General features: G+C 34.4%; 1 protein-coding gene across 2 annotated transcripts in view; it reads left to right on the top strand.

Annotated features, from left to right (window-relative positions):
• LOC136828427 (ubiquitin carboxyl-terminal hydrolase 48-like) overlaps positions 1-15109 on the top strand; it is a 487389-nt gene that overhangs the window by 405707 nt on the left and 66573 nt on the right. For both annotated transcript variants that reach the window (XM_067086475.1, XM_067086474.1), the window contains exon 16: positions 2753-2925. In XM_067086475.1, the coding sequence (XP_066942576.1) occupies positions 2753-2925 (173 nt within the window). The remainder of the gene's footprint in view (positions 1-2752; positions 2926-15109) is intronic.

Genomic DNA, 15109 nt, shown 5'->3' with positions numbered 1-15109 from the left:
ACGGTGGGAAAATAAAGGATCTTATTCGAGTTCTTTTATGTTTTGGCAATTATCCAATACTGGATTTAATTCGATTATTTTGAACGGTTATTGTTTGTGGTTATTGTCCTGAAATCTCTCTCTCTCTCTCTCTCTCTCTCTCTCTCTCTCTCTCTCTCTCTCTCTCTCTCTCTCTCTCACAAATCTTTCGAGCGATCCAGTGACTTGATCCGCACGTGTTTTTTTATCCGTCCTTCCGTCTTTAGAAAAACCCGGACATTTAACGACTGAGAGAATGACGTTGATAAAGACCGTGACGGAGACGTCTCTACCCTTATCCCTTACCTCTGTGGCATTTCACCCCACACACACACACAGACGCGTACCTTACTCTCAAGATTTCGAATCGTCACTTCATCTTGTAGTGATTTCTTTGTGAGCATCCCATCTCCCTTACGCCTTTATTCCTTAAGCATTCAATTATCAGTCATCCTTGTGTCTGTCAGCCCCTTTTTAAACAGTCATTTGTCGGTCAGGTAATCCTGTCTAACCAGACATCAGTGTCTCCGTCGACAATTTTTCAAGTCTTATGTCTGACTGGTAATCATTTCTAACCAGTCATGTCTTTGCCAGATAGTCCTTTCTAAACAGTCAGCAATGTGCAAGACTAAAGAGTCTAAAGAATCATTTGTACACAAGATAACTATTTATAAACAGTTTTTGTCTAAGTCAAACTCTTCTAAGCAATCGTCTGCCAGTAAAATGACATTTTCAAACAGCCATTGTCTTTAGAATCGCGAATCAACCCAAGTGTAAACAGACTAAAAATTGACCTATTTGCTGCTGGTATTATGTGACAACGTTGGATATATAGTAATCACCGATGGTTTATTAAATGAATTTGAGATTGACAATTAAGTACTTCCTTCCAGAACGTAAACCGCAGAAATAAGGGTGTAGTTACCCGTGCGTTGAGGAATGGGATTATCAAGTATTACATTCCTTGAAGATGAATAAATCTCTTTTTATCAAGCATCAGGTCTCATAGGAATTTATAATACAGCGCGAGAACAATAATTATTATGTAAACTAGGTAACATAAACAGTACATTTCAGAAAGGTAAATCGCCACAGAAAGGTTTATCAAAAGACATTGAAGAAGATCGGATAATTTATTGTCTTTTATGCAACAGACGATTGGATTTGTTATGCATTAAATCCCTAAAGAGTCCATTTATCGGATGTGGATACGGAAAGAATATTTTCAATGAAGAATGAATTTTCGCGGGATTTTATCACTTGAAATGAAAGTCATTTGAAACCTGCGCGAGATTGTTGAAGTCGGGGGAGGGGGCCCTAGGAAAAAAGGGGTAGTTGGTGTTGGGGATGCCGGCATTGAGTGAATTACTGGTTCTCTCTCTCTCTCTCTCTCTCTCTCTCTCTCTCTCTCTCTCTCAGGAATCGGGTCTGGGAGATACACCCATCTGATTGTCCAGATGTATTGATGGTATCTGTGATATATATACATTTCTTCATTGACCTCGCGTCAGTTTTATAGGTGCCCCGTTCTGCCTTGAGGATTGGCCTGTTTGATTTAGCGGATGGGAGATGGACTGGAAAATTCGGTAGAATATCATGTATAAAGGGAATGTTGTTTCTGTGCAATTTGGAGTCGTTGTATTAATGGGCATTATAGTTTTCATAATTTTTGTTTACGTAGGTACTGTCGTTAATGGTATTATTATTATTATTATTATTATTAATCTGTCTCATCGGGATTAACCTAACATTCACGAATGAAAGTCAGGAGCAGATATTATTATTATTATTATTATTATTATTATTATTGAACCGATGACTGGAATGAAAGCCAAGGGCCGTTCCCTTTCATTCGAGAGTAAGCTTTAAGAGTAACAGAGTTCACAACTACTGTCAAAAGAGATTTCTGCGTTGCTGTTCTTTTCACTCCCTAGTTCGTTGGACATGTTCCTGATAGATGCTTCTCCGTCACTCTCAGCCAACTCCCGTCTTGTAGCTTGGCCGAATGCAGATCAGTCTACCTCACGTGGTCCGTTTGACGTAATTCCTTCTCGTATTCAAATAGTGCCTTTGGAGTATTCGGATTTTGTTGCTGGGGTAAAGCGGTCCTGCATTTAATGCTGAGTTAGATATAAACTTAAATTTTGTTGATTATGGTTTCGGTTTTGAAAAAATGCTTACACTATACAGCTAAATGCTCGCATTCGCTGTTTTCAGGAACCCTGATGTGTCTACAAATGCGTAGAGTGGGTGATCAACTTGCATTGTGGGCGTCAAATTTTGTTGTAATACCTTGAAATTTATGAAAGAAATTCGAAGATTCTCGTAATTTTGTTTAGTTCATTGCAATAGTAAGAATTTGAAAGTTCATTCAATCATCATGTTATTTGTTAGTCTTAGTTATGTAATCAACCTCGGCGCCACAGACTTCCGTTATTGAAAATGATAACGATTTCCAAGAGGCTTTTCTTTCCTTCTACAGATCTCCGCTTTTCATTTTGTTTATCGAGTCCATCTTTTATCCGTTTAGTTCCTGACATTTTATTTTTAAATTCAACTCTCTGTCTCTCTCTGTCTGTCTCTCTCTCTCTCTCTCTCTCTCTCTCTCTCTCACACACACACACACACACACACACACACACACATGCATATATATGTACAGTATATTATAGACTTAATGTAGGTGATTGAAATGAATGACTTGACCTGCTACATTAATGACTGTTGTGTGTAGGCGTGTGCGAAGCGGGTTGTGTGGAAGACCGCGCCGCGCAGGACTACGAGGACCAGTTCACCTACGAGTGCGAGGTCATCCACGTGAGGCAGGTCAACTCCGTCAACGACATCCCAAGGAGGGTCGTTCAGAGTAGGACTCCTTCGGGGACGTCTACCGCCGTGAATAATGAAGTTAGTTTTTACCTTATTTTTACCTTAGTTGATGCCCCGTAGGGGGTTAGTGTGCCGCACTGTAGGTGTTACTTAAGGTTCTTTGCAGCATGCTTCGGCCCCTAGCTGCCACCACCTTCATTCCTGTTGCTGTACCTCCGTTCATATTCTCTTTCTTCCATCTTACTTTTCACCCTCTCCTAACAATTATTTCATAGAGCAACTGTGAGGTTTTCCTCTTGTTACACCTTTCAGTCGTTTTTAAACTCTCAGTTTCCCTTTAAGAATGACCTTATAGGTCCCAGCTCTTGGCCTTTGGCCTAAGTTTTATATTCTATACCATTCTCTTTTCTGTGTCTCTCCCATAGTTTAATTTTTATTCATCCTTGGTTTCATAATGGACTGTAATTTGATAAAGTTTGTTATCTCGTTAAGTATATCTTAGTTTTACCAGACTACTGAGCTGATTAACAGCCCTCCTAGGACTGGCCCAAAGGATTAGACTTATTTTACGTGGGTAAGAACCGATTGGTTACTTAGCAACGGGACCCACAGCTTATTGTGGAATCCGAACCACATTATAGCGAGAAATGAATTTCTATCACCAGAAATTAATTCCTCTAATTCTTCATTAGCCGGCCAGAGACTCGAACTCGGGTCTAGCGAGTTCTAGCCCACAACTCTACCGACTCACCCAACGAGGAACTGTTATCTCATGGTTCTGCCATTCCTTGGTTTCTTATTTTCTTTGGTTTATTACCTTTTGGTTTCGTATCGGCCTTTGGTTTATCGTTTTTTTGTTTCTTGTCTTATTGTCTTTGGTTTCTTGTTTCCTTTGGTTTCTTGTTGTCTTTGGCTTCTTGTCTTGTTGTCTTTGGTTTCTTGTTTCCTTTGGTTTCATGTCTTATTGTCTTTGGTTTCTTGTTTTCTTTGGTTTCTTGTCTTATTGTCTTTGGTTTCTTGTTTCCTTTGCTTTCTTGACTTATTGTCTTTGGATTCTTATTTTCTTTGTTTTCTTGCTTTATTGTCTTTGGTTTATTGTTTCTTTTGGTTTCTTGTCTTATTATCTTTGGTTTCTTGTTTCCTTTGGTTTCTTGTCTTTATTGTCTTTGGTTTCTTGTCTTATTGCCTTTGGTTTCTTGTTTCCTTTGGTTTCTTGTCTTATTGTCTTTGGTTTCTTGTTTCCTTTGGTTTCTTTCATTGTCTTTGGTTTCTTGTCTTATTGTCTTTGGTTTCTCGTTTCCTTTGGTTTCTTGTCTTATTCTCATTGGTTTCTTGTTTCCTTTGGTTTATTGCGTTATTGTCTTTGTTTTCTTGTCTTAATGTCTTTGGTTTCTTGTTTATTGTCTTTGGTTTCTTGTTTCCTTTGGTTTCTTGTCTTATTGTCTTTGGTTTCTTGTTTCCTTTGGTTTCTTGTCTTATTGTCTTTAGTTTCTTGTTTCCTTTGGTATCTTGTGTTATTGTGTTTGGTTTATTGCCTTATTGTCTTTGGTTTCTTGTTTCCCTTGCTTTCTTGTCTTTGGTTTCTTGTTTCTTGTTTTATTGTCTTTGGTTTCTTGTTTTCTTTGGTTTCTTGTCTTATTGTCTTTGGTTTCTTGTCTGATTCTTTGGTTTCTTGTCTTATTATTATCTTTTTGTCTTTGTTTCTTGTTTCCCTTTGTTTTCTTGTTATTATCTTTGTTTCTTTCTTTTTTCTTTGTTTCTTATCTTATTGTCTTTGGTTTTTGTTATTTTTGTCTTTGGTTTCTTGTTTCCTTTGGTTTCTTGTCCTTATTGTCTTTGGTTTCTTGTTTCTGATTTCTTATTGTCTTTTTCTTGTTTCCCTTTGGTTTTATCTTTTCTTTGTTTCTTGTTTTTGTTTTGGTTTTTTATCTCTTTGGTTTTTATCTTTGGTTTCTTGTCTTATTGTCTCTGGTTTCTTGTTTTTGTCTTTGTTTCTTGTTTCTTTTGGTTTATTGCCTTTAGTTGTCTTTGGTTTTGTTTCCTGTCTCTTGATTCTTTTTGGTTTCTTGTTTTCTTCAGGTTATTTTCTTGTAGTTTCTTATCTTGTTTTTCTTTCTTATTGTTTTGGTTTCTTGTCTTATTTTGTTTCTTGTTTCCTTTGGTTTCTTGTCTTTTTGTTTTTGATTCCTTGTTTCCTCAGGTGTCTGTCTCATTGTTTTTGGTTTCTTGTTTCCTTTGGTTTCTTATCTTATTGTCTTTGGTTTTTGTTTCCTTTGGCTTCTTGTTTTCTTTGGTTTCTTGTCTTATTGTCATTGGTTTCTTGTTTCCTTTGGTTTCTTGTCTTATTGTCTTTGGTTTTTGTTTTGGTTTCTTTGGCTGTTTTCTTTGGTTTCTTGTCTCATTGGTTTCTTGTTTCCTTTGGTTTCTTATTTTATTGTCTTGATTGTCTTTTTGTCTGTTTTCCTTTTCCTGTTTTCTCTGGTTTCTGTGTTATTGTCTTTGGTTTCTTTCTTATTGACTTTCGTTTCTTGTTTTCTTTGGTTTATTGTCTTATTGTCTTTGGTTTCTCGTTTCCTTTGGTTTCTTGTCTTGTTGTCTTTGGTTTCCTGTTTCTTATTGTCTTTTTGTTTTGGTTTCTTGTTTCCTTTAGTTTCTTATTGTCTTTGGATTCTTGTTTTTATTGTTTCTTTGGTTTCTTTTCTTTGGTTTCCTGTCTTATTGTCTTTGGTTTCTTGTTTCCTTTGGTTTCTTATCTTTGGTTTCTTGTTTCCTTTGGTTTCTTGTTTTGTCTTTGGTTTTCTTGTTTCCTTTGGTTTCTTGTCTTATTGTCTTTGGTTTCTTTTTCCTTTTGTTTCTTGTTTCTTTGGTTTTGGTTTCTTGTCTTTTGTTTCTTGTTTTTCTTTGGTTTCTTGTTTCCTTTGGTTTCTTGTCTTACCATCTTTGGTTTCTTGTTTATTTTGGTTTATTTCTTTATTGTCTTTGGTGTCTTATTTCCTTTGGTTTCTTGTCCTATTGTCTTTTGTTTCTTGTTTCCTTTGGTTTCTTGTCTTATTGTCTTTAGATTCTTGTTTCCTTTGGTTTCTTGCCTTAGTGTCTTTGGTTTCATGTCTTATTGTCTGTTTTCTTGTTTCCTTTGGTTTCTTGTTTTTGTCTTTTTCTTGTTTATGCCTTTGGTTTTGTCTTTGGTTTTTGTTTCTTGTTTCCTTTGCTTTCTTGTCTTATTGTTCTTGTTTCCTTTGGTTTCTTGTTTTCCTTTCAGTTTCTTGTCTTTTTTGGTGTCTTGTCTTTGTCTTTAGTTTCTTGTTTTCATTGGTTTCTAGTCTTATTGTCTTTGGTTTCTTGTCTTATTGTCTTTGGTTTCTTGTCTTATTGTATTTGGTTTCTTGTTTCCTTTGGTTACTTGTCTTATTGTCTTTGTTTGCTTGTCTTTTTGTCTTTGGTTTCTTGTTCCCTTTGGTTTCTGTCTTATTGTTTTTGGTTTCTTGTCTTTTTGTCTTTGGTTTCTTGTCTTATTGTCTTTGGTTTCTTATCTCATTGTCTTTGGTTTATTGTTTCTCTGGTTTCTTTCTTATTTCCTTGTCCTTGTTTACTTTGGTTTCTTGTCTTGTTTCTTTAGTTTCTTGTTTTCTTTGGTTTTATTTCTTTCTTGTCTTATTGCCTTTTTCCTTTGGTTCTTGTTTCTTGTCTTTGTTTCTTTGTTTTCTTTGGTTTTTGTTCTTTGTTTCTTATTGTCTTTGTTTTCTTGTCTTATTGTCTTTAGTTTCTTGTCTTAGGTATCTTAATTCCTTTGGGTCCATGGCATATTGCCTTGTTTTCTTGTCTTAATGTCTTTGGTTTCTTGTTTCCTTTGGTTTCTTGTATTATTTTCTTTGGTGTCTTGTCTTATTGTCTTTAGTTTCTTGTTTTCTTCGGATTATTGTCTTATTGTTTTTGGTTTCTTATCTTATTGTCTTTGTTCCCTTGTCTTATTGTCTTTGGTTTCTTGTCTTATTGTCTTGGTTTCTTGTTTCCATTGGTTTCTTGTCTTATTGTCTGGTTTCTTGTCTTTTTGTTTTAGGTTTTGTTTCCTTAGGTGTCTGTCTTATTGTTTTTGGTTTCTTGTTTCCTTTGGTTTCTTGTCTTATTGTCTTTGGTTTCTTTGGTTTTTGTTTCCTTTGGCTTCTTCTTTTCTTTGGTTTCTAGTCTTATTGTCTTTGGTTTCTTGTTTCCTTTGGTTTCTTATTGTCTTTTGTTTCTTGTTTCCTTTGGTTTCTTGTTTTATTGTCCTTGGTTTATTGCCTTTTTGTCTTTGTTTTCCTTTTCCTGTTTCCTCTGGTGTTTGTCTTAATGTCTTTGGTTTCTTGTCTTATTGACTTTCGTTTCTTGTTTTCTTTGGTTTCTTGTCTTATTGTCTTTGGTTTCTTGTTTCCTTTGGTTTCTTGTCTTGTTGTCTTTGGTTTCTTGTTTCCCTTCGTTTCTTGTCTTTTTGTCTGTGGTTTCTTGTTGCCTTTGGTTTATTGCCTTATTGTCTTTGGTTTCATTTTTCCTTTGGTTTCCTGTCTTATTGTCTTTGGTTTCTTGTTTCCTTTGGTTTCTAGTGTTATTGTCTTTGGTTTCTTGTTTCCTTTGGTTTCATGTCTTATTGTCTTTGCTTTCTTGTTTCCTTTGGTTTCTTGCCTTATTGTCTTTGTTTTCTTGTGTTTCTGTCTTTGTTTGCTTGTTTCCTTTGGTTTCTGGTCTTATTGTCTTTGGTTTCTTGCTTCCTTTGGTTTCTTGTCTTATTTTTTGTTTCTTGTTTGGTTTCTTGTCTTTGGTTTCTTGTTTTATTTGGGTTCTTGTTTTGTCTTTGGTTTGTTTCTTGTTTTCTTTTATTGTTTTTGTTTTTTCATTTTCTTTCGTTTCTTGTTTCTTTTGGTTTATTTCCTTTGTTGGTTTTGGTTTCTTGTTTCCTTTGGTTTCTTGTCTTATTGTCTTTGGTTTCTTGTTTCCTTTGGTTTCTTGTCTTATTGTCTTTGGTTTCTTGTTTCCTTTGGTTTCTTGTCTTATTGTCTTTGGTTTCTTGTTTCCTTTGGTTTATTTTTTTGTCTTTGTTTTTGATGTTTTGTTTCTTTGGTTTCTTTCTTTGTTTTTGTATTGTCTCTGGTTACATGTTTCCTTTGGTTTCTTGTGTTATTGTCTTTAGTTTCTTGTTTTCTTTGGTTTTTGTCATTGGTTTCTTGTTTCCTTTGGTTTCTTGTCTTATTGTCTTTGTTTTCTTGTTTCCTTTTGTTTCTTGTCATATTGTCTTTGGTTTCTTGTCTTTTTGTCTTTGGTTTCTTGTTTTCTGTGCTTTCTGTCATATTGTCTTTGGTTTCTTGTCTTTTTGTCTTTGGTTTCTTGTTTTCTTTGCTTTCTGTCATTGTCTTTGGTTTCTTGTTTCCTTTGGTTTCTTGTCTTTTTGTCTTTGGTTTCTTGTTTCCTTTGGTTTCTTGTCTTATTGTCTTTGGTTTCTTGTTTCTTTTGGTTTCTTGTCTTATTGTCTTTAGTTTCTTGTTTCCTTTGGTTTCTTGTCTTATTGTCTTTGGTTTCTTGTTTCCTTTTGTTTTTTTGTCTTTCATGTTTCCTTTGGTTTCTTGTCTTTTGTGTCTTGTGGTTTCTTGTTTCCTTTGGTTTTGTCTAATTATTGATTTCTTGTCTTTTGGTTTCTTGTCTTTGGTTTCTTGTCTTATTGTCGATGGTTTCTTGTTTCCTTTGGTTTCTTGTCTTTTGTCTTTGGTTTCTTGTTTTCTTTGGTTTCTTCCTTTGGTTTCTGTCTTATTGTTTTTCTTTGGTTTCTTTGGTTTCTTATCTTATTATCTTTGGTTTCTTTTTGTCTTTGGTTTGTCTTTAGTTTCTTGTTTCTTTGGTTTTTCTTTATCTTTCTTGTTGTCTTTGGTTTCTTGTTTCCTTTTTGTTTCTTGTCTTTGGTGTCAATGGTTTCTTGTTTCTTTGGTTTTGTCTTTGGTTTCTTGTTTCCTTTGGTTTCTTGTTTTATTGTTTGGTTTGTCTTTTTTGTTTATTGTCTTTTGCCTTTGGTTTCATGTTTTCTTTCGTTTTCCTCTGGTTTCTGTCTAACTGCCTTTTGTTTCTTGTCTTTATGTCTTTGTTTTTGTTTTGGTTTCTATTCTTGTTGTCCTTGGTCTTTGGTTTCTTGTTTCCATTGGTTTCTTGCCTTTTTGTCTTTGGTTTCTTGTTTCCTTTGGTTTATTGCCTTATTGTCTTTGGCTTCTTGTTTCCTTTTGGTTTCTTGTCTTATTGTCTTTGGTTTCTTGTTTCCTTTGTTTTCTTGTCTTATTGTCTTTGGTTTCTTGTTTCATTTAGTTTTTTGGCTTTTTCCATTGGTTTCTTGTTTCTTTGGTTTGTGTCTTGTCTTATTTCTTTCTTTTCTTTGGTTTCTTGTTTCCTTTGGTTTCTTGTCTTATTGTCTCTGGTTTCTTGTCATTTTGCCTTTTGTCTCTTGTTTACTTTGATTTCATGTCTTATTATCTTTGGTTTCTTGTTTCCTTTTTTGTCTTTGGTTTCTTGCATTATTGTTTTGGTTTCTTGTTTCCTTTGGTTTCTTGGCTTAGTGTTTTTACTTGTTTCCAGTTTCTTGTTTGTCTTTGGTTTCTTGTTTTATTGCCTTTGGTTTCTTGTTTCCTTTGGTTTCTTGTGTTATTGCCTTTGTTTTATTTTTTCCTTTGGTTTTTGTATCCTTTGGCCTCTTGTTTTCTTTGGTTTCTTGTTCCTTTGGTTTCTTTGCATTTGGTTTCTTGTTTCCTTTATTTCTTGTCTTTGGTTTTTGTCTTATTTTCTTTTTTCTTGTTTTTTGTTTTGTTTTCCTGTTTTGGTTTCTTTTTCCTTTGGTTTCTTACTTATTGTCTTTGGTTTATTGTTTCCTTTGGTTTCTTGTCTTATTGTCTTTGTTTCTTGTTTCCTTTGGTTTCTTGTCTTATTGTCTTTGGTTTTGTCTTTTGTTTTGGTTTTTTTTACTTTTTTTCTGTCTCTTTGGTTTCTTGTTTGCCTTTGATTTCTTTGTTTCCTTTGGTTTCTTGTCCTTTGTCTTTGGTTTCTTGTTTCCTTTTGGTTTCTTTTTTTTTGGTTGTCTTTGGCTTCTTTTTCTTTGGTTTCTCTTTAGTTTTTCTTGTCTTATTGTTGTCTTTTGGTTTCTTGTTTTTTTGGTTTCTTGTTTTCCATTGGTTTATTGCCTTATTGTCTTTGGTTTTTGGTTTCTTGTTCCCTTTGGTTTCTAGTCTTACAGTTTTTGGTTTCTTGTTTCTTTTGGTTTATTGCCTTATTGTCTTTAGTTTCTTGTTTCATTTGGTTTCTTGTCTTATTGTCTTTGGTTTCTTGTTTTCTTTGGTTTCTTGTCTTATTGTCTTTGGTTTCTTGTAGTATTGTCTTTGGTTTCTTTTCTTGTCTTTTTTTCTTGTTTCCTTTGGTTTCTTGTCGTATTTTCTTTGGTTTCTTGTCTTTTTGTCTTTGGTTTCTTGTTTCCTTTGGTTTCTTGTCTTATTGTCTATGGTTTCTTGTTTCCTTTGGTTTATTGTCTAGTTTCTTTGTTTCTTTTTCCTTTGGTTTCGTGTCTTATTGTCTTTGGTTTCTTTTCCTTTTTTCTTGTCTTTAATTTTGGTTTCTTGTTTTATTGTCTTTGGTTTCTTGTTCTTGTCTTACTTTTTTTGTTTTTCTTTGTCTTTGGTTTCTTGCCTATTGTCTTTGGTTTCTTGTTTCCTTTGGTTTTTTGTCTTATTGTCTTTCATTTCTTGTTTCCTTTGGTTTCTTGTTTCCTTTGGTTTCTTGTCTTTGATTTCTTGTTAAATTTGGTTTCTTGTTTCTTTGGTTGTCTTTGTCTTAGGTTTGTTGTTTCTTTGCTTGTCTTTGTTTTGTTTCTTTCCTTTGGTTTCTTGTTTTATTGTTGTTTTTTTGGTTTCATTGTCTTTGGTTGTCTTTGTTTTCTTGTTTCCTTTGGTTTCTTGTCTTATTGTCTTTGGTTTCTTGTTTTCTTTGGTTTCTTGTCCTTTGTCTTTGGTGTCTTGTTTCCTTTGGTTTCTTGTCATATTGTCTTTGGTTTCTTTTCTTATGGTCTTTGTTTTCTTGTTTCCTTTGTTTTTTTTGTCTTACTGTCTTTGGTTTCATGTATTTTTGTCTTTGGTTTCTTGTTTCATTTAGTTTTTTGTCTTATTGTCTTTGGTTTTTTGTCTTATTGTCTTTGGTTTCTTGTTTCCATTGATTTTATGTCTTATTGTCCTTTGTTTCTTTTTCCTTTCGTTTTTTTGTTTATTGTTTTGTTTTTTTTCATTTGGTTTCTTGTTTTCTTTGGTTTTGTTTCCTTTGTTTTATTGGCTTGTTTCTTTGGTTTTTGTTTCTTGTTTTTGTTTCCTTTGGTTTCTTGTTTTATTGTCTTTGGTTTCTTGTTTCCTTTGGCCTCTTGTGTTGTTTGGTTTCTTGTCTTTGTCTTTGGTTTCTTGTTTCTTGTCTTGTTGTCTTTGGTTTCTTGTGTTTTGTCTTTGTTTTCTTTTTCCTGTTTCCTTTGGTTTCTGACTTATTGTCTTTGGTTCTTGTTTCTTTTGGTTTCTTGTTTCTTTTGGTTTCTTGTCTTAATGTCTTTGGCTTCTTGTTTCCTTTGGTTTCTTGTTTCCTTTGGTTTCTTATCTTATTGTCTTTGTTTTCATGTGTTTTTGTCTTTATTTTCCTTTTCCTGTTTCATTTGTTTTCTTTCTTATTGTCTTTTTTCTTGTTTCCTTTGGTTTCTTGTCCTATTGTCTTTGGTTTCTTGTTTCCTTTGGTTGATTCCTTATTGTCTTTGGTTTCTTGTTTCCTTTAGTTTCTTGTCTTATTGTCCTTTGTTTCTTGTTTGCATTGGTTTCTTGTCTTATTGTCTTTGGTTTCTTGTTTCCATTGGTTTCTTGTCTTATTGTGTTTTGTTTCTTGTTTGCATTGGTTTCTTGTCTTTTTGGCTTTGGTTTCTTGTCTTGTTGTCTTTAGCTTCTTGTTTCCGTTGGTTTCTTGTCTTATTGTCTTTGGTTTCTTGTTTCCTTTTGTTTATTGATTATTGTCTTTGGTTTCTTGTTTCCCTTTGTTTCTTGTCTTCTTTGGTTTCTTGTATTATTGTCTTTGGTTTCTTGTTTCCTTTGGTTTCTTGACTTAGTCTTTGGTTTCCTGTTTCCTTTGGTTTCTTGTGTTATTGATTTTGGTTTCTTGTTTCCTTTGGTATCTTGTTTCCTTTTTTTATTGATTTATTGTCTTTGGTTTCTTGTTTCCCTTGGTTTCTTGTCTTCTTTGGTTTCTTGTCCTATTGTCTTTGGTTTCTCGTTTCCTTTAGTTTCTTGCCTTATTGTCTTTGGTTTTTTGTTTGCAATGGTTTCTTGTCTTATTGTCTTTGGTTTCTTGTTTGCATTGGTTTCTTGTCTTATTGACATTGGTTTCTTGTTTCCTCTGTTTTCTTGTCTTATTGTGTTTGGTTTCTTGTTTGCATTGGCGTCTTGTCTTTTTGCCTTTGGTTTCTGGTTTCCTTTGGTTTCTTGCCTTATTGTCTTTGGTTTCTTGTTTCCTTTGGTGTCTTGCCTTATTGTCTTTGGTTTCTTGTTTCTTTTGGTTTCTTGTTTCTTTTGGTTTCTTGTTTCTTTTACTTTGGTTTCTTGTCTGATTGTGCTTGGTTTTGTTTTTTTTCAATTGGTTTATTGCCTTATTGTCTTTGGTTTCTTGTTTTTTTGTCTTTGGTTTCTTGTTCCCATTGGTTTCTTGTCTTATTGTCTTTGGATTCTTGTTTCTTTTGGTTTATTACCATATTGTCTTTAGTTTCATTTTTTCCTTTGTTTTTTTGTCTTATTGTGTTTGGTTTTTGTTTCATTTGGTTTCTTGTCTTATTGTCTTTTGTTTCTTGTATTTTGTTTCTTATTTTTTATAGTTTTGTCAATATCACGTGGATCCTTAGCATGGAAGTACGTTGTCAGTGAATTCATATAGGGGTTGTGATTTCTGGTTGTAAATTTCGATTTGTAATTATCCAGTGATTAGTTGAAGTGACGTTAGGTTTTTCTTGTCCCTGTTACCCCCAGGTTTGTTATTGCCTAGTGATTAAATGGGGTAATTTTTATTGCCTAGTAATTTCATAAAGTTATTTATGTCATGGACTTCTGTATATTTATTACTATCTATTCATTACGACCGTTAAAAAAAACAAGGATTTATGATATAAATCCTTGTTTTTTTTAACGGCCTCATCATTTGACGTAATTCATGTCATGTTTCTGTCAGAGAGTAATTACGCAAAATGTTTACATGAATTCAGTCTTGTTATGGTTCTTTGTTTAAGGGGTTTCTCATTGCCGAGCAGTTAGGAAAAAGTGATTAGTTAGTCAGGGTATTTTCTGCTAATCGTGGTTTTCCTGTGAGCCAGTGTTATAATTAGGTGGAAGTAGGTCTGTTTGTGTGACTGTTGTTACGTTAGTCTTGACTTTGTCATTTCAGTAGTGGGTTTGTTGAGATTCACTTATGTGATGAATGTACTGAAAGGTATTTTTATCTTTTCTGTGAACTTCCAGTGTATGAAGCCTTGAATGTTGTGCTTTTGCTTTGTAAATGCAAAATGTTGTAGAAATAAAAACAGAAGCCATTTGTTGTGTTATAAGTAGTTAGGCAACCAAACGTTTTCATTGGAAAAGAAAATGTTTATTCAGTGGGACATTTCCCTTGCTGTTTCATTTCAGCTTACCTGAATTGTCTGTATCAGACCCAACTCTTCTTGGGGAAATTAATATCTAAGCCTAGATTGATAATATATATATATATATATATATATATATATATATATATATATATATATATATATATATATATATATATATATATATATACACATATACATATATATAATTGAATGTATGTATGTATGTATATATGTGTGTATGTTCAGCATAACTGAAACGCTTTGAGCAATTTCAGCCAAACTTGGTATACATATGACTTACTATCTGGAAAAGAATACTGTGGGGGTAAGAGATCATTGGCACCAAAGGGGGTGGGGTTGGGAAAGGGAGAGGGTGAGAGAGAGAGAGAATGAGAGGGAGAAAAAAAAAAAGCATATCTTAGTTTAACCAGACCACTGAGCTGATTAACAGCTCTCCTAGGGCTGGCCCGAAGGGTTAGATTTATTTTTACGTGGCTAAGAACCAATTAGTTACCCAGCAACGGGACCTACAGCTTATTGTGGAATCCGAACCACATTATACCGAGAAATGAATTTCTATCACCAGAAACAAATTCCTCTTGTTCTTCACTGGCCGGTCGGAGATTCGAACTCGCGACCAACAGAGTGGGAGCTGAGAACGGAACCCGCTCACCCAGGAAGTGAGAGAGACAGTAGAGGGGCGTGTTAGGGAGGAGAGAGAGAGAGATAGTAGAAGGGGGTGTTAGGGACAAGAAAGAGGGAAAGAGTGAGGGAGAGTTAGAGAGAGGAAGAGAGAGTAAGAGGGAGAGGAAGTGAGAGAGGGAGAGTAGAGGGGGTGTTAGGGAGGAGAAAGAGGGAAAGAGTGTGGGAGAGTGGGAGCCCTCTCTCTCTCTCTCTGAGAGGGAGAGGAAGTAAAAAAGAGAGAGAGAGAGGGTTATTGGTTGTCATTCAGAGTTTTCCCGACAGCACTGGGTTGTTCAGCTAGTGTGTGTATATATAGATATATATGTGTGTATGTACAGGGTATGTATGTATGTATGTATATATATTATATATGTGACAACTGATAACCTCTCTCTCTCTCTCTCTCTCTCTCTCTCTCTCTCTCTCTCTCTCTCTCTCTCTCTCTATATATATATATATATATATATATATATATATATATATATATATATATATATATATATATATACATACATACATACATACATACACACACACACATTCACATACTTTGCATGCGTGTGTAAGGGAGTGGAACTGGTTTCTCGTAATGCAATTAATGATTTTATAAATATTCATTAGTATGATATACCAAGATTTTATACTCTTTGCTTCTTTCTTATAATATAGCTAATTTTGCATAATGGTTTCAGTGGTCTCATATGGATGGTCTTTAGTATCACACACTAGTCTCTCTCTCTCTCTCTCTCTCTCTCTCTCTCTCTCTCTCTCTCTCTACACACACACACACACACACGCATTTTGGGTGCGCGTGTTTGTTTGGGCCGTGAATGATACTGGGGGAGAGCAGAGCTTTCTTGGTGGCCGCCTGACAGCTCCAACAATCGGAACGAACGAATGGCCTTTCCTGCAGAGGATTAATCTCAAGCGATA

The sequence above is a fragment of the Macrobrachium rosenbergii genome, chromosome 42 (assembly GCF_040412425.1).
Source record: "Macrobrachium rosenbergii isolate ZJJX-2024 chromosome 42, ASM4041242v1, whole genome shotgun sequence".
Taxonomy (NCBI): domain Eukaryota; kingdom Metazoa; phylum Arthropoda; class Malacostraca; order Decapoda; family Palaemonidae; genus Macrobrachium; species Macrobrachium rosenbergii.
Note: the sequence above shows the minus strand (reverse complement) of the source record. Positions and strands in the feature narration are given on the sequence as shown.